General features: G+C 42.5%; 1 protein-coding gene across 1 annotated transcript in view; it reads right to left on the bottom strand.

Annotated features, from left to right (window-relative positions):
• Window positions 1-1,060: 1,060 nt before the first annotated feature.
• Window positions 1,061-24,359, bottom strand: part of CACNA2D2 (calcium voltage-gated channel auxiliary subunit alpha2delta 2) — a 1,194,468-nt gene continuing 1,171,169 nt past the window's right edge. Inside the window, exons 35-37 of the mRNA XM_085627677.1 lie at window positions 14,716-14,825; window positions 3,340-3,422; window positions 1,061-1,876 (exon numbers count right to left, since the gene is read on the bottom strand). Coding sequence (XP_085483803.1) covers window positions 1,748-1,876; window positions 3,340-3,422; window positions 14,716-14,825 — 322 coding nt within the window. The 3' untranslated portion in view covers window positions 1,061-1,747. The remainder of the gene's footprint in view (window positions 1,877-3,339; window positions 3,423-14,715; window positions 14,826-24,359) is intronic.

Raw genomic sequence — 24,359 nt, 5'->3', positions numbered from 1 at the left:
GGGAGGTGTACTTGAATGTTCCAATTGGTTTCTAAAAAGTGAATGACCTCAAGGTGGGTATGATACTTTGAGTTTTGACCCAAAAAGAGAAGTTCTAATTATCTCTGCAGTGCGGATGGTCCATTTTTACAGTGGAATTTAATTGAAAAATATTTGCAAGGAACTAAAGTGATTCTAGGACCATAATAATCAACAGATTGCACAACCTATCCATGTGGTACACTCTAATACATTGATAAAGCTTGCTAGCGTGGGTCTAGTTATTGTTACTGTGATGCATGGCAGCACTTCTTCACCCAAAATCTTACATGGGCCATATAATCTATCATTTGGCAAAATTTCCAGCTCATCCAGAAAATGAGTCAACCAGTCACTTGTATGCTACTGGCCCTGCTTTTTCCATACTGGTGCCAGGAAGGGCACCTTTTCCAAGCCTCCATCTTTGGAACTGTTCACCAGGCACGCAGTTCTTACACTTATCTGTTCAACCTTCACAAAAATTAAATACTGTAGTACTCAGCAACCCAATATATATATATATATGTGTAGTATTCCCAAGTTGCAGAGCCCAGTCTTCCCCTTTTTTGTGTTGTGTGTGCTATTGTCACTAGAGCTGACCAGTTAGAAATGGAGACAAATAATTCATGGTTGTGTGACCTACTACACAACCATGATAGGAGCACAAGACCAACAATACAACTTTTTGTTAGATCATGTGACTATCGAGCCATCTTTTCATATTCACCTTTCTGATTCTATCATAGTTTCTTATACCACTGAAGCAAATCTAATTCTGTTACCACTGGTTCAAAACCCACGATTGTATGACTGCCTGGTTGTAACACGACAAAGCCACAATACAGTGACTTTCTGAAGTAGTAATACTGTCACAGTGACCACTGAAGAAGTTTGAATGAATCGATGACCATCTAAGAAGTCATCCAATCATCAACAGGTGACTTCTGTTTTCTTAAAGTTCAAGAAGTCACATTGGTAGAAAGGTGATTGTGATCAAAGTCTTCTTTTGGCAAACCATCACATTCTTTTTTTTTTCTTTTTTGGATGCGAGGGCAAGGCTGCGGGCAAATCATCTCAAACACAATAGCATATCATTTTCTTTTCATTTGTGTTTTCGTCGTTTTTTTGATTAAATACTTCCACACTTGAACAATGGAAATATTTTCCTGGATGCGATTTTCGATGAATTCTCTCCTGGTACCACAAGGTCTTTCCGATATGTAGGACCGCTGCTCCCTTTCCTTGCAGAACCTAAAAGTTGATACCATGGCATAAAAGCACTGCAGGACAGCTTTTTTGTTCCCTTATTTGAACTAGAGGGCGGTCCACAAGCTTTTGATTTGCTTTGATCCCAGGAGGGAAGAGACAGGATTAAGTAGCAAGAAGGTGGAAACAAAGTTAAACTAGAAGAAAAATCTCAAAGTGCCTGCAGGGAAAACAGGAAGTGCTCTCACTTGTCATGGTAACTACTATCACCAGGGCGCAGCAGGAAGTTCATGTGATCTCCACTGTAACGGATCACAATGTGTAGGAAACAGGCAGTCCTCACATATTTCCCTGGCAACCAGCATCAGTGTGCAAGACACAAGAAGTTCTCAAGTTTGCCTTGACAAGAAGGATGTGTAGGAAAAAGGAAGCTGACCCTCCATAACCTTCACAATCCAAACGGGGGAGAAACCAAAATCAATTCATAAAGAAACAAAATAAGGAATCCACAGTGGAAAAGGACTTAAAGGCAGGAGGACAAACGCAATGGATCCCAACTGATGGTTGCAGAGATGACGACAAACTGAAGCGACAACAAAAGGCTCAAGGATGCTGTGAAGGATGCTCCACTCCCACAGTCTGAGGTATCCTCCTGGTGAGAAGAAAGAAAGAACAGAGGCCTTTTAGATTAACTGGAGATAACCACTAACTGGAAAGACTTACAAGACCTTACTTTAGGTATAAACAAGAATTATTCAATAGAAGTTAGTCTCCCACATTTTGCAATACATCGATCAATTATTGGGTTCATGCTTATTTTACACTTGACCGACCCAAAACCATAAAAAGGATCTTCTTTCTGCTACTGTAATTAACTCTTACTTGTTTCCACGATTTTGGCCAATTTATAATTCAATTCATTATCCCTGCTCTTCATAACACTTATCACATTAACATAATCTCATTAATTCCTAAATATCAGGGCTTAAACATCAAAAGATAATGTCTGAAACCATAGTCTTTGAAATAAAACACTTCCTATATACCAATTTTACCTAATGCCGCTTTCGAACATGTCAAGAGTGACACACTGCGGCCCAAATTTTCTAATATTTCATATAATGCAGTACAGTATCCAAATGTGTTGTTCTGTGTTGCGTCAAGGGGAAAACACAGCACTGAGTCATATCCTCAAAGACTGGCCTGCTATTGGTGTCATTGCCTGCGCTTGCAGAAACAAACTGCCTTGCATGTTGCACAGCCTCCTGTCTTGAGTAGAATTGGTAGTAGAGGCATACCCTTCCAGTATAAATATGTACACAACTGTAGAAGGTTCACATACAGTGATTGCGTGTTGTGACCTCCAGCACATAAGCACTGCATCTGTTTCTGGGGGACATCAATACAATGAATCTGGTTTTATTAGGCATTACTTTTTGATGCAAAGTCCTGCAAGACTATCTTAATTTATCAAGCTTTGCAACAAAACATTTTGGTGTTTGCGCTGATCTGTCTACAGTGACAACCAATTGCCTTTCCAGTGCAAACCACTTTGCGCTGGATACCTAATCAATGCTACTGCTTTGATTTGCTTTGCGTTGCACTGACCCTGGTGAATCTTGGCCTTTGTTTCTAACCACTGTCCCCATATTTTGATTTGTGTATGTTGCATTCACATATGTAGCATTGGTATCAAACATAAGAAGTATGCCTATGGATTTCCACATCTTATTTCAAATGTACTTTGATCAAGATTTTTTTAGCTTTAATGACCCCATGCCTCTGAATTAAGTTTACGGAATGGCGAGCTCAACTGCCTTAAGCAACTTAAGAGTGTCATACAACTTTCACATCAATGTACACTTCAATGAAGCCGCACTTAATCCCCCATCGGAATCATCATTTGCTCAAGACACATATCCCTTCTCCATATGCATCATTGTAGCCTCATGCCATCTTCAGCAGGCTGACTTGATGCTGTTCAATGATGTCAAGCAAACTGTACATAGACGTCCTCATACTCCATGAGGACTTGGACAATCCTTACAATGATGGGTATCTCTACACCAATAGACCTCATTGATGTTCCGTCCGCCGTATCCAATGACCACTCACCGTCAAGTTATAGTCAAAACAGATATGTGGTCCCTTTCGATATCGAGGTCTGTGCACCAGTTCACACTGTTCTGGGCCCTCCGCTGAGAGTACATGAGTTAAGGAATGGAGTACGACTCATAGGATAACCAGTACTCCAGAGCGCCACAGAACCCTAGATCAAAGATAGATTCTTTTCATAACATGAAATCTTCAGGTTTATATAAAGGTTTTAGTTCAATTAAATTAACTTAGCTATCTTGGTAAATTACAAGCAAATAATAGCTAACCCTGTATTTTGTAACTTTTACAGAAACTCATACAGTCAATGAATCTTCATGGCTCACTAGTGATACACAAAAATGAAACAGTATGAACCCAAAGTAAGCAACACATTTAATAGCAAACATCTAAATGTAGTTTGGAAATCTGAAATCATTTCTGTTAGCATAAGCTGAAGCCATCTTGGTAGTGGCATCCATTTTGTTTGCTTTGTATTTCTCCCATCCTCTGCCTGCTCGTTTTTTCCCCTGCCTGTGCTGTCTATTTCAGTTGAGTACCTGACTCAGCTAAAAGCAATGTGCATGCTAAATGTTTGTAGCTGCAGAACACCTGGTCTCAGACTCAACTGTCAATCATTTACTGCTGCCATAAGCACTCCTGCTCCCCCTCCCACTTTGCTGACTAAGTGATCTCCCATCTGCTCATGTTTCACGGTAACTATTCCTGTGTAGGCCTGTACCTTCTATTTGTATCCACATGCATACCAGTGCAGAAAAAGCTGTATATAAGGCCAGTGTTCTGTGACTTCAATGTACTACCTCAGGCAGCACTTGAGAGTGCTGTTTGTGACGTGGTCCCACTCATGAGTGATTAATTAACTTGGGGGCTTATTTACAAGCCCTTTGCGCCACTTTTGCGTCATTTTAACATGGGAAAAGTGACGCAAAAATGGCGCAAGGAGCTTGTAAATCTGCCCCTTTGTATTTATTCCCAATTCCAGTGCTGATCTCTACTTTGTTGGTTTTTGAACCCGTGGACAAAAGGGTGACCCTGCACCAGTGTACCCCTAAAAAGGTATATTTCCACAGTAGGAGAAATACAGAAACAAGTTGAATTTAAGAGAGAAATTACACATATAGAAAGACAGTAGTGGTGGTGGCTGCCCCCAGTCTAAAGTGGTAGGGCGGCGTGGGGGTGGAGGGGGTTGGGGGTAATAAAAATTAAACAAAGTGGCTTAACTGCTGCTCTCACTCCTGCTGACGCCGACAGCTGCCTCGTTGCTCTTCTTGCGATGGGGCAAAAAGTACAGACTCTCAACCCAATCTAGATGCTCCTCTTATGATATACCTAGTATGAGAGAAGCACCGGGATCGGCCTGAGCAGGCTGGTCTGGCGTTCGCACAGACACAGGGAATCTGAGCAATTTCTCCACCCGGCTGTAGAATACAGCTAAGCTGGAGAAACCTAAGTGCGCATGTCTGTTTGTCCAGGCTAATGCAGCTGGCCAAACTGACATGCGTACTTACAGCGCCCCCCACCACTCCTCCTCTCTGATATGGCCCTGCCCCACCCTGCTCTAAACTCATCGGCTTTGCATCTCAGAGCACAGGGATAAATGAAATGATAGTAACATTTTATTTTCTACTGTCTCTTAGCAGTGGGGGCGACACAAGGAGAAGATGCCCCTGAACAAAATATGGGTGCCACATGAAAAAATATTATGATAAAGCGTCTAGCAACCCTGTCAGGATCTCATGCAAGAGCAGTCTAAAGCTCTGCAGCTCAAGCCTCTCTCTTAGTAGCTTCAATTTTGTTCGGACTTATTTTGGCCCTCACCATGGCTCTTGTGTTTTGGGACTGTCTTATAATGGCTTTATAAACCAGTCATGCATATTATTCACAATCAATTTTGGGTAAAGATTGCATGATGGGTGAGGATGCGCCAAATAAGTGAGGGATATAGAGACACTGTGGCAGCATTTTGCTTTCATGTATGTTGAAGCTCTATATTGTGCATTCTGCTGAATTTCACTGAAACACTGCTAATAAAGAAGCAGTTTGGGGGTTTGAAGAAAAGCTCATAGCAGGATGCAGAAGCAAGATCCCTTTCTGAAAGAGCAAGGCACAGACTAAATATCTTTCACTCAGTGTCGGACTGGCCTATACGCTACAGTGCAATCAGGGGATGCCCGAAAGTCTGGTCTCACAGGTCAGTAAGTAGGACGGTTTTTTGGTTGGTTGTGGGCTTGTTTCATGGTCTACTGGTCCAGATTTAAACATTTTAGATTTTCTTAATATTAAAACAAACATGGTGGGAGTGAAAGCAACACAGGGTTAGGGGAAGCAACATAGGGGCAGTGAGTTGGAGGAAACAATAGGATGAAACACACGGGTGAGACAAGAGGAAGGAGGGTGGAGAGAAGCAGTCGGCAATAGAGAGCAACAAGGAGTATAGGGAAAGAGACATGCACAAGAGAGATAGCTCTAAAACACATGGACTCTAATGGAGTGCTTCAATCTAAACAAAAAGAAGTCCTTGAAAAGCAAGGAGTAAACCCAGTGAAAGAGATTGTAAAGAGGCAATGCTCCATGGGCGCGACAAACACAAGATTGAACAAGCTGGGCCATGAATAGGAAGCAGGCAAAGAAGAATGACAAGGAAAGCCAACCAATGTTAGCAATGGGCGGGCTTCAAGCCCCTCTATGTACTTGGTAAGCCACAATATGCCTCGCAACAGACAGCATGTCCACTGCCTAATAGGCTAGACCTAAAACTCATGAAGAAATGTTAAAACATCAGGGTCGAGGTGCATGAGAAGGAATCGCTGGGACAAGGAAGTGGTCCCAGACCCCCTGAAAGGGCAGGGCTTGTATGCATTCATGGAGGCAGACTTGCAACACTTTGGTTAAACATCTATGGCAAAAAGGTTTCAGTCCAGGTGAGAGATCATGTGGTAGCCACACACTGTGAATGGCATGGGACCAAGACATGGCGGTACATTTTGCAAATGCAGTTTAATTTTATCTATATTGGTAATTAGTCTTGGGTATTTGTATACCTTCCCACACTATGCATGAATGCATTACACATGGTGAAATGTATATATGACTATCTATAGTATTCATATCTAGTTCAAGTTTTTTTTTTCACTATAGTTTTAAGATATTTATTAAGGCATGTGATGAAATGGTCGTCTGAACTCTTGTCTGTGGAGCCAAGAGGGCCTCAATCGAGATGGAAAAGGACCAGTAATTAGAAGTTATCGAAATTAGCTTCTGGTACAATGTTTGCACCTCCTGTAACATTCAGCTCTGCAAGGTAGTTGTTTTTGGTCTGCAACGTGTGTTTTAAAGGCAAGATTGGGGTCAAAGTGGAATCCAAGAGATTTTTTGTTGTTGGCAAGTTCTGAACCTTGGTAAGTCATTCATTTATTTCTAGTGTTTTTAAAGTCATTGGTTACTAGTAGAAATTCCTTCTTACTGGCGTTCAGCTTGAAGAAAGATCATCCATTGCTGAGTTAAGACAAGGTGGCTATTTATGGGATCAATGTCATGCCTGATATTATTTTCAAATGAAGTTGGGTAGCAATGATTTAGGCAGTCAATGCAGTGGCCAGGTGATATTTTCAAGTTCAACTGTTTCTACCAATTTATAAATGCTGAAGACCTTACTTAATGACTCCCAGTAGCTGCCTATTTACATTCAAGATCACCGGTTAGAGTATGACGCGTTAGAGGGCAACATAGGTGAAATGAATAGTTTCAGGACTGGAATAGCTGAACTCAGTTTTTACATGAAATTTCTTACCTATTTAAATTTATTTGGCCTTCTGGGGTAACAAACAAGACTTTGGCATTATTAAAAGTTACAATCACAGAGAGGTTGAGGAGAGCAAGAAGACAGGCTACCATAGTGGGATATTAAAAGAAAGTTATCCACCAATTGTAAGACAGCCAGCTGCAAGGCGCTATGCCTGAGTCTAGACTGACAGTCTTGCAGGAAAACATTGTGTTGATCTTCATTTTGAAGGGTAGTCCCAAGTAACTTTACAGGCTCTTACTCAAAAATGGCAGTTGAGTGACTGGATGATGGTTAGCAATACCATCTGAATTGATGATGGATTTTTTTTGGAAAGGCAGGGTAAGAGCAAACTTGCTTTTCCAGGAAGATGCCTTGGACCAGGGATGCATTAACATTGTTCAGTAAAGGTTCCGTGTCTTCACCAGTGATTTCCTTCTCAAGGGATGATGTGATGACATTCAGCTGTATTCCTTCAATGCCTGTAAGCCACATCACATCCTGACACTCATCAGAGGGGAAGGTACTGAAGGTGGTCTCTTTGGGTGTTAAACAGCCTGAGATTGTCATGAGAATGTTTCAAGTGGTTGCATTTTGATGTATTGTTAGCGTTCTGTTTTCTTTTCCTTAAAATAGTGATTCATTGTTGTACATGTCCTCTTTGACTGGAGGACTGGGAGAACAGGAATAACGTTTAATAAAAACGTGACATCCTTGAAGAGCTCTTTACTTTTGTTGGAGGCTGCGATGATGGTAGACTTTAAGTGGGTGCCTTTGACCTGTCTGATGACCAGTCTGTGGGTGGCTCAAAGATGTTTCAGTGTCACCAAGTCTTCCTGCATTGCTATTCCCCTGCACCTTTTTCTTACACGGTTTGCTTGTCTTAAGTGTGCTGTTCAGTGTATTATGGAGAGGACAGTTTGGCTTTGATGATGTGCAACTTGATTGGTGCTGGAGTATATACTGAAGTCTTTCAGTTAGGGGTGGGCGATAAATTACGCTCCATCAGCCGAGTTTGAGAAGTTTTGTCCACATCTGCATTATGCTTGTAACTCTGTATTCCGACATAAATCTGCCAACCGCCATGTGGTGGAGTTTCTTTTCATGCGCTGCTTGCCGATGGTTAGTTGGCGAGCAAGAACTGGTGTCCCCTAGCTCAATTTACGGGCACTAGGATGGCACCCAGCTAGATTTTCTCAATGCTGGTGGTAGCAGGAAGTAGCAACTGTTCGCGGTGAGAAAGCTGCTGCTTGAGTAAAAAATCCACTTGAGCTGCAATAAACAAGCATCGCTCTCTGGCACACTGTATAGTGTCATTTTGCACTGATTTTGCAGCACTAACCACACGCCTGACGTGCTGACTCAGCCTGCTCGTGGAATCTCGCAGAGTTTTCAAGTGACTCCTCAGAATTTAGCGGAGTGGAACGCTGAAAGTCCCACCCATCCCAACTTTCAATAGGGTCTCAACATCTGTGTGGAGATTTGAAGTGGTGGCTTGGGTGGCCAAGTTGAAGTGAAGTGCATCTGTTGAAAATTAGGTTCTGCACAATATTTTCACTGATTTTAGTTCATCCCTTTAGCTGAATGCTTAACAGCCGTTGTACAAATGGTTCTCATTTACTTACTCAGTAGAACCCCATGTGCTTACAACATACCTGTTTAAAGCTCGGATCTCTCCGTACACAGTTTCATAACGCGTGCTGACTAACCTTTTTTAGTAAAGTATTTCAGTGGGTAAAAGGCAATTGCCACTCAGGAAAGCAGAGTAGATAGGAATGCCCAAAGTAATGTTCTCTCCCAGACCATCCTATAGCTTCACTGCTCACAAGCATGGCCATGGGGCTTCAGCAAGACCAAGAAGTGGAATGGGTGCCGGTCCACAGTTTTCTAATAAGCCATCCTAAGTCAGTGGTCCTCTGAATGCAGACTCCACTTACCAATCAAGCAAAAGGAACTGGGCATTTAGAAAGTGACTATGGATTGACGACCCCAATTATCATTTCCTAAGGTTTGCCCATGTATCCTTCTCCTGAAGAACTCCCAGTGTCTGCCAGAGAATGCTTGAAGCTCATTTGTTGACATGACAATGCAATTCAAGTTTCTTGTGACAATGCCCATCTTGAGCTACGCAGAGAATTATTCGACCAGCTGAATTTTAAAGAAAGCCTGATAATGCCTCTTTTTTAATATTTAATGTTATGTAAGTACATCTATATAAAATACAACTCTAGCTGATAAAACATTCCCAAGCAATCTTCCTTCATGCCTACTCCTTTTGTTTCCAGCAGCTCTTTTGAAATGACTTAAGGGTTGCGCTAATCATAATTCAAGTAAAAAACAAGACAAATGTACCATTTCTCCTGCTTTCCTCCAACCTAACAACTACACTCTGTTTCCTACAGCTTTTGAAGGAGCTCGATGTGGCTTCACAATAACCAACATGACGTAATAAATCAATTCAATTCAGTATTACCAATACGTATTAAAAACGTGCAGCCCAGAACATTTGAAGGTAGCGATCATTTATTGTGTCAGAAATACTGACTGACATTAAGATCTTAGTCAGTTTTCTTTTCTTTATGACTTTTAGGTCAGGCACAAAATTAAAGAATTCCTTTGGATGTTCAGGGCCACCGCCATAGCTTAACAGCAGTTTTGTTGTGCTGGTTTCCATTTGACTAGTTTGACTTGGTGAGGTCTGACAGTATCCAACCTGAAGTCAATCATTCTCCTTACATGTGGCTCTGAGGGTCTATTTAGGTATGGTTGTGAATGAGATCTGTGTAAATAAGTGCCTCTCCATACAATGTAACCCATTTCATTATGTTTCCCAGCTCCTCAGCTATCTCTAGCACATCTATTCTTAATGCTTTCCTTTTAGGACGGGCATGTTCTGTGATAGTGGAAAATATTTATTAACCATCTCTTTAGAACCAGAAAAACCCAGAGAATCCACACATTCCATAGTATGCTTATTTTACAAGACTTCTCCTTATGTTCTTTTCAAGTTTTGTTCAACAAATGCTTAGTTGATGACATTTCACTCTGTAAGACAGAACGTTGGGTGACCCTGGGTGTCTTGTCAGATAGAAATTCATAGCCATTCTTGTACTGATATGTTATTGCCATGTTGGCACATGAATTTTATAATTTGTGAATTTCTGACATCACATGCATTTTTATGATATTATCACCATGTGCTCCTCTTCATAGTTTTCCAATAATCTTACAGTTGTGTAGTGACCTATGCACTATCACCCTGGGCAGCAACTGATTGGAAGAGTTTCTTCCTTTGGTGAAACCTCCCAAGCATCAGCATCTGAGATTTGTTTACATATTGATTTCCAGGTTTCTGTTATTACAGTATGCATTCTATGTACAAAAAAGGAATATTGAATCATCTGCATGCAGCAGGGGCTAAACCTTATGCTTCCTATTATGAGGACATTCTGTAAGGCTTTGACTACTTAAAAGTAGGAGGCCATAAAGTTAGCTAAAATAGGTTTCATAGAATTTAAGATGGTGTAAAGTAGCATGCTGAGCTATTGTATATACCAATAAAACAGAACTGAAGTGCCACGCTAGGACTAGCACAATAATCATAATAAACGTGAACATTTAGAATCGGTTGTTTTTTTTTTTTTAATAAAAAGCTGGCCATTGCGAAGAAGTTGCTATGGAACTTGATTTCTGGTCAGATTACCCACAAAACTCATACATGTAAAAACATTTAGTGTATGCATGTAACCCAGATCCATTGGAATGTGGTAGTCTTAGAAAAATGGTCTGGTGATCCTTTCTTAAGGAACCAAAATTTAGAACTTTGCAATGGTAGCTAAGCTGGATGTGCCTAAAGCCATTTTACATACATTTTTTTAATCTCTGGGGAAATTCCCACACGCTCTCTCCTTTTGTACATTCCCACCATCTCTCTGTTATTGTGTTTGTCTCATGATTCTTTTACCTCTCTAAGAATTCAATCCATTCTCCACTGCTGCATTTCTGTCCACCTTTTACTTATTCTCTTCTTCTAATATGTACTTTTCTTTTATGGTGGGATGAGGGTGTCAATTTCAAGAAGCGTGCATTTCTGTTTTGTTGGAACCTAGTTGCATTAAAAAAAAATGTAAAAACCATTACTGGGCGAGGTACAGCTGCCGATAAAATGGACCAGGTGTGATGTTGAAAAATGCTGCCTAGAACTGAGAAGGGCCAACATTTTTTTGCTGGACCCTTCGTGATATTCTAGACTACCCCTGTTCCCCATTGCCATTACTATTTACTAATTTGAAAAGCACACTATGCACTTTAGTTTGTGCGCACTCTAGACAAGTTTGTTTAATAAAGTTCAAGTGCCTGGTATTTTTGTTAAAACAATATGCATTGCTGAGCAATCAATTAAAGGCCTCCGTTTCCTGACAGATTGTTTGATATTTCGTTTTTTGGGGCAGAAAAACAAGAAAAAGGACTCCTAACTCAAATTTCTTTCATTAATTCTTGTTTTAAGTTTTCTCTAGGAATTGCACTGAAAAAACTACCTAAATGAACCTTTTTTTTAAATAGAGTAAATATTCGCCAAAGTCTAATTTTACCTTATGGAGAGTAGAAGGCTAAACTCAATGGTGTCTGCAAGGGGGTTTAAGGATTGTGTAGGTAAGCCACAAATAACTGAATGAGGGCAAAAATAGCAGCTCAAGCTGAGCATTCATTCATGGTTGCCTAAAGGGGATTGTGTTCTATTGTCACATAGTACGTCTCCTGGCTGATGGAGTGTGCCCTACCACTAGAACTTGAAGGGTCTTGCTCAAAACGATCACAACACACCCATCATTGTTTCGACTGGAGCTCCAGGTACACCAGAACCATCTCTCATCCAGCCCCTTTGCTCCTAGGCTCAGTCATTAGTGTCAATTGTCTCTTCTGGTACTATGGATTAACTTCAAGGGGAAATTGTGGAACTTCTTTGCTTCCACAGAAGTCCTGGGAAATCAGATGAGTGGCCCCTGGTGTGACAACCTCACCCTCGTCTTTCTTTTCAGAAACATGCAGCCTTCCTCCTTACCTCTTTACCATTTCTACTGTTTCTCGACTTCTATGTCTTATGTATCTCGCCTCCTTCAGTTTAGCGCAGTATACAAAGAATTGCTTTAAAATTATGCAACAGAACATTGTGACCTTAACATATCTGTTTTCTATTTCGTCTGTATGTGCCCCAGTTTTTACTTATTTATTTTCTTTGACACCAACACTCACATCTTTGTTTCCATTTCGATTCATGATCGGGTGCCAAGTTTCCAGAATTAGGTACCAGATTTGAGGCGATTGTGGTATTTTTCACACCAGTTTGTGTATTTTCAAACATTACTTTTCTTCTAAACTGACTTTACTCAGTTCTAATTCAAAAAGGGGATTTGAATTAACATCTGGAACCAATAAACTCACATCCTACCAAGTTTGCGAATACTCTTTAAAATACTTACAATACGCTGATGATACCATTCTTTTCAGTCAGATACCCATAGGTTTGCAGCTCCTAATTAATTCTTTTGATGAATACATATAATTTAACTTCCTTGAGCCTAATATTAAAAAACTAAAATCATGCATGTCAATCGGTGTATCAACAACAAGAACATGGACTTGGCACTCAAGAGGTAAACCAATTAGGTTGGTTAAGAGCTGTATTGCCCTTGGCATTTTTGTTTGATTATAATGTCTCGTTTAGAGAGCATTTTAATCAATCAAGAGCCAAAACAACTAATTCCATCTTTGCTTTTAAATCTCTTTGAGATAAACTGAAGTGTCCTGCTCATGATCATCTTGTGAAAATTGTATCTGCTAATTTAATTCCAACTTTAGCATATGGATCAGTTAACTTCCAAGGAAAAGATGCCAAATAATTGGATTTTCTGCAAACCAAGGCTTTTAAATCCATTTTTAGGATTCCAAAGAACATTGGTCAGGCTGAAATACGATAAGAGGTTGGCCTTCAAAGGTAGGTTTTAATGCGACAGGCTGCATTTTTACAATGTTTTCATTCTCTGTACATATCAGACTCTGGTTCTCTTGCTAATATGTTCTGGCAGGAAAGTAATAACTCTGCTTATACTGGTGCATGGAGGGCTTATCTATCTATCCTGGTCTACGGAATTATAGGCCACCACAGATGAACGCAGCCTGCTTCAAACATCTTTTGAATTGATTAACAAAACAACTCTCATTTAACACGGATTAAAGTGCACTAACAGCCAAAAAGCATGCCTGGGCAGTTATCAACTCCCATGTGAAATTGGGCATTCAGACCTATTTGACTATGTACTTTCCTTTACATATGCAGGTATCGTTTATGAAGTTAAGACTTTGTCTCTTCCCAATTAAAGACAGGATTTCGAAATGGCTTTATGATTGGCCAACTAGTAGTTGGAGGCTCTGTAGCTATTGCAGGAAACAATATTACATGCAGTATGTGTCTGCCCAACCCTTTTATGTGCTCGCCGAATTATGTGAAAACTTTGTTCTTAAAAGCAGGAGAAAGAACCGGCCGGCAAGCACTTATTCTATGCTTATCTGGCAAGTCAATTGAACTTAGCTGCTGCTTAGTTAAATTCCTGTCTGAGGTGGAGAAAAAATTCTTGAACCACATCTTAATTTGTTTCTTTTATTCTTAAGAAAATCTAATCATTACCTGACTAGAGTATGTATATGAGCAATATGAACACGCATTATAGTTTGTTTGAATATGATCTGTGAATGCTTTGCACATGCCCTATTGGATTGGTGAAATGTGCTAAGCAATAAGATCAATGGTAAACACATTAGTCGTTTCTTTTAGAAGTTAAAAGATGCAGAATTAATTGTAATCACTTTAGCTTGCTTGCTTTCCACATGCCCTCTTGGATAGGAGAAAAGTGTTAATAAAAAGGATTAGCGGTAAACATGTTAGCGTCTTTTAGAAGTCAAAAGATGCAGAATTACTCTTTAGCAAGTTAGCAAATTTTGCAGAAATTTCGCTAATGGCCTGTACATGCTTATTGATAAATAATGGTTGATTATAATCTAAAGATGGAGATCTAATGTTAATCACTTTGGCAACTTTTGCACAGGTTTTTGATAATGCAATGGACATGCTAATTGTCAAATAGATATTGATTGTAATATAAAAGCTGGAAAATTAATGTTTAGTAATCCAGAAGTTTAAGAAATGGACTTTATACCTACTGTATATGTAACACTAGGTAAATATTGTATCGGAATCGTACAGTGATTTATGATGTTTTAAAAGATTGTAATCATTTTAATTAGTCAAACAATACATTCTACAACACTATTCATTCATCAAGGTGTTGCTCATTAGGTTTGTTGTTTTTTGTCTGAAATCACAGAGTACAATACAAAACATGTTTTCCAAGTGAAGTTTACTCTTTTGTACAATTCTAACATTCAGTCTCAAGAATCATCCATAGCTTCCTTTCCCATTGTATTTCCAAGATTCTTACATAGTTTCATAACGAACCTGAACTGTCATGTATCCACAAAATTGCATACTGTAGTGGAGACAAAATACGATGAGTATGGTTAGCCCCCGTAAAGGATACATCTCGTCTCTTCCTGAGGCAGCTTGGATGATTCACACTGACTGCACATTGACTTCTCCGCAACTACGAAGAGAAGGTTGGTACCAGCGAGCCTTTGAGCATGAAACAGTCTAGAGAGCAGGACATGTAGACATCACAGAAAGACAAAATTAGATAGTGGGTTGGAAATTGTTTTGAATCCTCGCTACTCATCAGAATAGTACACATTGAGGGATTTGCTCATGCCTAGATAATAACGATGTTTCTTTTTTTTGCTGTCCCATTACTGCACAAGTTAACACTATTGTGGAATAACCCCTAAATCCCTTCTGAGCTTATAAATGTATGGTACCTGAAGAAGGAGATTCAGAATATTAAAAAAACATAGGAAATGGTGTAAAATGATGATAATACACAATGCTACTTGAAAGTCTCCTCTGGTTCAGACATTCAACACCTGAACCACTGCTTACACATTATCCAAACCTTGATATCTAGCACTTACCTGAATCTCATCCAAACCAAAAGAGAATTCATATTATTTGTCAAAAACAACAAACCTATGTAAATCACATAAATCTTGACATCTTCGAACACCAACTTTCACCTAATGCCAAGCAACTTGCATTCCCCATGGACACTAATCTCACTCACAAGGAACACATCAGGGGGAAAAAAGCGCAAAGTCAGACTGGTACTACCTTTCTCTTCTAAAAAGAGCCTGGCAGACCAAACCATTAGCCCTAGTATTAGCTACCAATAATACACATAAAGAGAATCTCAAGCTGCTACTTTGCATATTTGCAGAGGGAATGACACATACTGTGTGAACTTTAGCTATATTAATGTAAATTGTAAATCCCTCAGATGAAATTATATTGACTATAAATATTTATGGAGATTTGTAACAGCTCCCTATTTCAGTTCCTTCCGAGAAGACAAATAGAAAATTATTAGGAAATGTTCTTTTGCAAACATAAGTGTTTGCACACAGAAACCCCCTATTCTGGTTCCCTTGACCTGTGTGGTCTAGACAACAGAACTAAAACAGACTTGAAAGCAATGAACTCCACATTCAAAGGAGGACGTGGGGTCTGTTTTCTTATCATCAAAATGGAGTGGCAGCACATAGCTGTTTTTGATCTTTCCAGCCTGCTTCTCAAACCTTAACCCTTTTTAGATACACTTTACATCAACTCAATCTTGAAGAAACCTGTTGCAGATTAGGCCACATATTAAGAAAAAGGATACTGAGATATAACAAAGGCATGTAAAGGAGATAGTAGAGAACATCTTTGACATTTAAGGGTATCAATGACTTTCATTAGACTAAACATGAAACCCCTGCCATTTACCATTAACAGATGTCTTGGTGGAACATTGACAAATACTATTAGACAGGATCTATTAGGGACCTATTATATAGCCAATGAGGAATGTGGTGTAGTTCAGATCCTAGATCAAAGCTCATGTTTAAGTGAAAACATAAGCATCTAAATGGTAAGGGATTATGGGTTGGTGAAATGGGCTGACTTGTAAGTGAAACAAAAGGCAAATGTGGCCACAAATTCTGCAGAACCACGGCACAAAATGGCTTTTGGTATTTGCCTGCCAGTATTGGTGAAAAGGTACAAATCATTTCCTGCAGTTTGTATACTCGTGTTTTGGTTATTGTTAGGCAGTCAGCAAATATTTCTGTTTGAAATTATTCAATCAGAGTTGCTGGAAAGATTTGGGGAGACAAACAATTTGCCATAAAATCATTTACAAATAGGTTGCTTGATCATGTCACTAGATGTTGGCTTGTCAATGGATGGGACCGATAAATCAGAGAGAGCAACGATTCTGTCTCTATAGTTTGTTCTTCCTCTTGTATATTGTTGACTTTATGAGCTACATTTAACTGCCTTGCACCCTTACTCATTCCCTCTTTTTCTTTCCTCCTTATTTGGAATTTGATTCCTTACATTCTTCACGTTCATCTTTTCAGTCAGCATCACTATGTTTCTCTAATTGTTTTTCATCCTTCACTTACATCCAGTTCCTGAAATTAGCATTCATACAGTCGTCTCCAACTTTTCATTTTTATTTACTTTTTGTTTGTATCACCTTTTCCATTTGAATATTTGAGACTTATTTGATAATTTTCGTTTTAAATCATGTCCTTCCTTATTCCTCTTCTATGTGCTATTTCAAAATTTGAACTAATTCCTTGGTTTCGTTTTTTAATTTTTTCTTTGATAACTACATTTAACAACTTTTTTAATGTATTTTGCATTGCCTTGCCTCTGTTGTCAGAAGAGTCACTATTCACCATCAGTAGCAACGGCAGTACTGAAAGCACTGCCACTCACCACACAACCTCAAGTGACAGAATAAATCTGGGTTTACAGAAAGCGTTCTGCACAGATAAGATAGATATGGAGAGCAATTTGTTGTGCCTATGATTGCCCTTCGTCCTACAAAAAGAAAACCTTCATATCCAGACCACGACTTAGCTATGAACCTTGAAGAACTCAATCAGACAGGGTGTTGGAACACTGAGAGGAGCACCCTAATCTCCTGCTGGGCTGGGGCAACTTGGCTCTGCACTGTGGCAACTTGACTCTGCACTGGGGCAACTTGACTCTGCACTGGGGCAACTTGACTCTGCACAGCGAGGCAGGTGATTTTTGAGTAACTTCATACTGATGGTAGCACAAGGAACACAGCTGCGCACTGGATGACTGTTGCCCAACTAAGAGAACCAAATTGGGAAAATTGCTACAAACAGCCACTGCCACATGACGGTAAAGCATAAGATAACCGCGCTAAACTATGGAAGAGAAAACAGCCCACAAACAAAGATGCAACAAGATCAAGGGGTAATGGAGCATGGTCCTGTGTTAGGTAGAATTTGAGCATGACGGAAAGAGGTTAAGAAAAAAAAAAACGATAAACAGTCCTGCTTACCTAATCTTAAAAAAACAATCGCCATTCACTCATATAATGATGTGAAACGTACGGCAACTAAGTTGTGCCAAAGTAATAATTCCGGAAAGGAGGGTTCACGAGCACCAACTTTCCTCTGTGCAAGCGGCAATTGTGAAACGCGAGCGGCTCGAACACACCACCTTCCAGTCTAAAGCTGGCACCCAAAACAAAACAGAGCGAGTTTCCTGATAATTATATACCACCTACCAAAAGAAAAACATCCAACGAACAAGACAATTCACCCCATATTAAATCAAATCATATTCCCTATGAATACCACCAAAAAACATATTTCTGAAAATATTAGAATCAACCAAAACCCACAAAACCATTTTATCATTCATAATCCACCATAATCACAGAACCAAATCTCATTACTTATTTTATGCATGAGTAGCAACAAAAAAAGGGACTTGGCTGCGGGTTCTATGGTTTTATATGGATTCCAGAATGTTAGAATGCTGTTTTTGGTTCTAAACTCATGCTTTATTTCTGCTGTGTTAGTTGGCAATAGCGGAGTATTGCATAATTGCCATAAAACATAATCTTAAGAGACAAAATTGCAGGTAGAATTTAGTTTTGGATTCTGGTTTTCAGTTAAAACCGATACAACACCACCAAAGTGAGCATTTGCTTTTCAGAAGGAACTGGAACCCCCTGAGGTTGCTGCAAATACACTTCTTTGGCACCCTGTGGTGTCTAATCAGTATATACATAGCTGCTATCTCCGGGTACTTTTACATGATCAATGGGCCTTTTGTGCTCTGTTGGGAGCATATGATAAGCCACTCAGCATTTTCTTGAGATGGTCTTCAAGGTTCCAGGGCCCTCAGGACCTACTTTCACTCCTGTCCCTGCTGTAATGCGAGCATGACTCACTTAATGTGGCTACAGCCCATGTTCTCATCTTGCTGCTTTGTGGTGGCAAGCGGGTTTACAGCTGAACCCTAAGCCAGGTTAAAGTAAAAGGCAAGATACTTCTCCATGATATCATCCAACGTCATTGTGAGCAAGCTCAGGGATCTGAATTGGTGTAACAGAATCAAGGTCCTCCTATAAAGTCCTGCACCCAACACTCCTGCTTAATATGACATCCTGATGGTCTGAAAAGCACGCCTCCTTGAGTCGCAATCCTGACATGAAAGGATCATTGGCCATTTCATGATCATCTTCCGGGACCTTGCTAAGGCTCTAAATGGGTCCATGTGCCCATTTCCCCACATTTTGCTGTTGACAGCAAATACAATAAGACAAAGTCTAGGAGTTCGCGTAGGAGCTTCAGGCATCATTATTTAACTTGTACAGCTATGGAGTTATTGCATGTAAAGCAGATTAGCACAATTTCAGCAAGAAAAGATCCATGACCTTATTTATAACGTGTACACTTACACAGAATGCGGCTGCCCAAGGCCCCTGCAGGGGGCCACTCTCTAGTGCCACCGGGGCACCCCACACCCCCCTTATGGGCAGGGACTCAGGGAGGAGTCCCCCCCAGCCTTGTTGCGGCACGCTAGGCGAGCGTCACTTCCTGTGCGCGAGGACAGGGGGAGGTGTATATATGCCTCCCCCACCATCTGGACGTCCTCTTTTGCGCGCTGGACATGCCGTCGCCGCTGCCCTCAATGCCGTTTCAGCCATCTGGTCTTGCGTCCCCGTGATTGGTGGCTGGCCTCGTTGGCGTTGTTGTGGTCTCCTTTGTCCCCCGCTGGACACGCTGTGTCCACATCGCACCTCTGGTGTCTGAATTTGGGAGCAAGTGTTGGTCGTCGTGCGCGGTGAGTTTAGGTGGCAGGGAGGGCCTTAGGGGCCTTTCTTTGCTGCTGATTCTTTGGCTGGCAGCGCGTGGAGCTGCATGCAGGGTTGAACGGTCGATTGTCATTATCAATCCCCCCCCCCCCCCCCCCCCCAAGTCATTTCCCCGTCTGCTCGTGGCTCCAACCTCCCGGTTGTCCCGGCCCGGGAGTTGCGAGCCGGGCTGGGTATGTGCATCGGAGGCGGTGAGTAGGTTTTGCTCTCCGCTGCCCCTCGACTTGAATGGTGGGGCGAGGGGTGTAGCTCACTTTGGCTGCAGCCCTAGACACACGATGGGGGCCTTTGCCTGGGCCGACCAGCCTCATTAGTGTTGGCGGTCTGGGGGATTTGAGGCAGCTGGGGTTCCCGGGTCTGTTGTGTGCAGATGTTGAGGCCGGCGGCTGAGGCCGCCTGAGTGCTGCCTGTTTTTCCTGGCCTGTGAGGGGCAAGGGGGCTGCAAGTTGCAGGAGGCCGCGGGCAGCTTCGCATTGCCCTGTGGGCCAGTTCATAGACAAGCGCTGCAGGGGTGCATCCGCGAGCGCCTGCAGCACTTTGGCTGGTGCTAGACAGCTCATGTCGCTGGGCCGCTCCCAGTGAATCCGTCGTGCGAACAGGGAGTGCCTGACTGAGCAAGGCTTTCTCCGACAACGCCAAGGGTGGTGTAGGAGGAGAGGCGGTCAGTGATGCCGGGGGTGGGGGTCCCTGCGACAGGGGGCCTCGACTTGACGACTGGGGTGGGCAGAGCGCGCATAGCCGTAGTTCTTATATTTCGATTGTCTAATCTATAGGCTAAATCCTATGTAGCTGATGCCATATCTTGATTGCACTAGGATGCCATGGGTGGCTGGGCCATGGGAGGCCTCTTCTGCTCTGCGTGCCCGTCACATTTGGGGGACGAAATGGGCACTTGCTGCCACATGTGGGGATAGTGCTGTGTGCCGGGCCATTGCTGGTTGGTCCTTGCCTATGAAGTACCAAGGTATCACGAAGGACAACTTCGTTTGACAGCGTGCAAATTCTTTTAAAACGGCGGCGGTGTGCTGGTTACATCCCCGGTCTCGTGGTCCGCTTCTTCGGTTGTGTTGAGTCGTGCTCCGATCCTCCCGGGGGGCGGTCCTCAGGTGTATTTGTGAAAGGGGTTGGAAAAGGATGTGGCGTAAGGGTGAAGAGCTGCAGATTTTGGGCATTGCATTCTTGGGAAGTCCAAGAGGGTGCGAGGTCTTACACTGTTGTATGTCTGAAAGCGAATCAGCCCCCGGCCGTCTCTGGGTTTTATTTTCTATCCTATCTTTATGTTGGGATTTCAGATATACTTTCATATTAGGGTTACGTCTCCAGACAGTAAAGGGTGGTTTACGTCTTCAGTGCATTGTAAGAGTCTTCACGCCAGGAAGCACATTGGGGAATGTTACATTTTTCTTAGCACTATGAACTTCTGCGGGATGTGTTGCACCATCTTGAGAAGTTACCCGGCGAGCCGCAGGCTTGGTCACGGGCACCTGGAATGTTAACAACAGTGCTTAATTTGTGCCGGTGCTTTCCGGTGCTTAGCACCGGCTCTTGTTTAACAGGGCCGGGGCTATTGAATTTTGCTAGCCTGTGCGTTGGGCCCAGTAATTATTAAAATAAATGTACCTACCTGTCCTGGTGCATTGCATATCTGCCTGGTAGGTCCCGAGAGTGTACCACACAGGCCCAGGCACAATCTAGGATGTGAGACTATATTGTGTCATGCGCAGTCCGCATGTGCGTTGTGCAGTAGGATACTACCAATTTGCCGTCACTGTCATACGTGGTGAGATCGGCCACCCCGCCGGAGATTGTTTTTTGTCACAGCGTTGCGATGCTTTGTAACGGCCGGCCGCCGGGGACATGTAGTGGGCAATTTTGTCCATGTCTGCAGCAGAGAGAGGGCGAGGATCACTGGATTACGTCACTGTCCATAGAAAGATGTTTGGCCAGAGCATCGAGAAGTTTCACTTTCGCTCTGCGAATCCCGGAGTTCAGTTCTTTCTGAAGTCTTGCAGCACAGCGCCCTTCTATACTAACGCTGCAATCTGTGCGAAAAACGGTCATGCTTTTCATCTACATTTCCTTTCATGTTCTGCTGCAGTCGTCATCAGTACAGGAGAAAGGGTAGGAGGATATCGTTTTTTAGGTCTCGTCTGAGACAGCGCTTTAGCGCTGCTCTGGCGAGACTTATAGTAAGCGAGTTTTGGAAGTGCAAACAGTGGCTTTTCAGGCCGCCAAATACAGTGCATGTGCGCCGGGCGCGCGCACCATTTGGCAGCCTGAAAAGCACTTGCTTTGATGTCCTCAGTGAGCCGCGTGGCCACTGAGGACATCAAAGTGCACACCATTTGCCACCCCCTTCTTGTTATCAGCATGGCTCCCTTTCATGAGCGCTGCCCTGGTTCTGCTTTCATTCTTGTATTTATTTACCCTGCTCCTCCACCCCACCACTCTCCCTCCCCCCTCCATTTCAATCAATCATGTTTATGTCTCGGTAATTGTGTGATTTATTTTCGTTTGTTACATACTGCATTCTGTGGTATTTTCTGCTAATTCCTGACTTTCTCTCTCTACCTCCTGGTTTATTTACTGTCTCTTTCTATTTCTTCATTAACAGTATCTTTCACCATGTTAATTATCAGACGTCGTGTTTCTCCTCTGTCTGTTTGCGGAATCTCCTTTTAACACCAGTCTCCGCTCTTCACAAACTGAAGCGGAACAACAGACTCCAGCAGTCAGGCGTAGGGTTCGGTAATTATGTGATGTATTCTCGTTTCTTACGTACTGCATTCCGTGGTATTTTTTGCTGATTCCTGACTTTCTCTCTATCTCCTGGTTTATTTACAGTCTCTTTCTATCTCTTCAATACGGCTGGGGACGTGTACACTATTCTCGGTTGGTCACTACTACTCAGCTCTGGAGTAGTCACCAGAGTACACATTCGCTTTGGGGCACTGTCCTTATTGTGAAACTAGTGTACGAGAATCGGGGTACTGCATTGATCTGCAGTGGACACTAGTGCACCAATCTACAGTGGATACTCGTGCACCAGAGCCACGGTGCTACACTGCTCTGTAGTAGGCACCAGAGTACAGATTCACATTGGTGCACTGTCCTTATGGTAAAACTAGTGTACGATGATCAGGGTGCTGCATCAATCTGCAGCGGACACTAGTGCACCGGTGCCAGTGTACTAACATGCTCTGTGGTGGACGTTAGTGCGCGGAAGCCACGTGCAGCACTACTTTGGGCTGGACACTAAAGCACGTAGTGATGTTGCTGCACTGCTCTGAAGCTGACATTTGTGCACCGGAACAGGGTGCCGGAGTGTTCTAGGGTGGATACTTGTGCACAGTGGCTAAGGGGGCTGATTCGTGTGTGGTAGGAATTAGTGCACGGACGACGCATACAGCATTACCGTGTGGCTGACTTTTCTTTTTGTGAATCTTTTATATAGCGCGAACTCGACCCGAAGGTATTGGAGCGCTGTACATGAGCACCGTATTTACATTACATATTCAGGCACAGGGAGATTACGTGATTTGCTCTGGATCACAGGATGTGGACGCGACCCTCGAGGCTCAAACCCTGAGTGTGCTGACTGCTGTACGCTGGGCATTATTGCACGGGGTCCAGGGTGACGAACTGCCGTGGTCACTAGTGCAACTGAGGCAGCATCCTGTACCCCTTTGGGGTGAGCACTGGTGCGCGGGAGGCAGGGTGCTGCTCCGCTCTGTGGTGAGGCCGGTGAGCACCAGTGCACGGGAACCTAGGAGCTGCACCGTCCTGGTTGAATACTCGTGCACAGAAAACGGAGGTGTCTGACTTTGATCGGCTGTGTAAGGATGAAGGTCCAGGGACTGTGTCTAGCCTTCCTCGCCCTTCCTTGTAAATGCACGCAGGGCCACTCCTCTGGAGCGGCTCGTATGTCTTGATTTAAATTAAAACCAGCCGATGAGTATTTTCCACACACTGACCTAAATGTCTCACCCCTGCTCTTAATGGAAAACTACAGCGTTTGTATTTTTTGCAAACATTACCAGCAGAGAAGAAAAGCAAACGTCACACTTCGTTGTGAATCCCACGTGCAGGAGAAATTAAATCTCACAGTTATGTTTGCAGTATGGTTAAACCTGCACAAACAAACATCATATGACGCGACCCCGAGGCTCGAACCCTGGTTTCCAGCACCAAAGTCGGTTTCAGGGGAGAGGTATGTGGTCCGTCGGCTAAACTGCCAACTTTGGTGCTGGAAACCAGGGTTCGAGCTTCGGGGTCGCGACCACATCCTGTGATTCTGGGCAAATCACTTAATCTACCCATGCCTAAATATGTAATGTAAATACGGTGCTATGTAAAGCGCTCCAATACCTTCGGGTCGAGTTCGCGCTATATAAAAGATGCAAAAAAAACAAAAACATAGTTAACTAGTTACACAACCCAGAGGCTTTGGGGACACGCTCTATCCCAGAAGACACACAGCTTAGTTACCCAGCATCACAAGGGAGAGATTTCTAGTCGGATGACAACGCTCTTACAGACATTTAGACCGCACAGCTATCTCTCAGGTTAGCCACGTTTTACATACTCCACTCGAGCTCATCCGAGGCACCCTGTTCCAGTTCTGGGCTGTTACTTAACCGGCATCAATTGCATTCTAAGTTCTGTAGTCTTGTTTGCTTCCATTGCATTCATTTGTTTGTAAAAGGCAAAATACCCTGATTAGTAGAGGAAAAGCGTGATATAGTGTCTTGGATGACATGGAACCATATGGACACTTTGTTGGTACAAGTTTTAGAGAGGTGAGTCATAGCTCAGGTTTCACAAATGCCCATACGGCAGGCCACATCATCCCATATAAGGCACAGAACTTGGTTTAGACAGCAGCG

Source organism: Triturus cristatus, chromosome 9 (assembly GCF_964204655.1).
Source record: "Triturus cristatus chromosome 9, aTriCri1.1, whole genome shotgun sequence".
NCBI lineage: Eukaryota > Metazoa > Chordata > Amphibia > Caudata > Salamandridae > Triturus > Triturus cristatus.
Note: the sequence above shows the minus strand (reverse complement) of the source record. Positions and strands in the feature narration are given on the sequence as shown.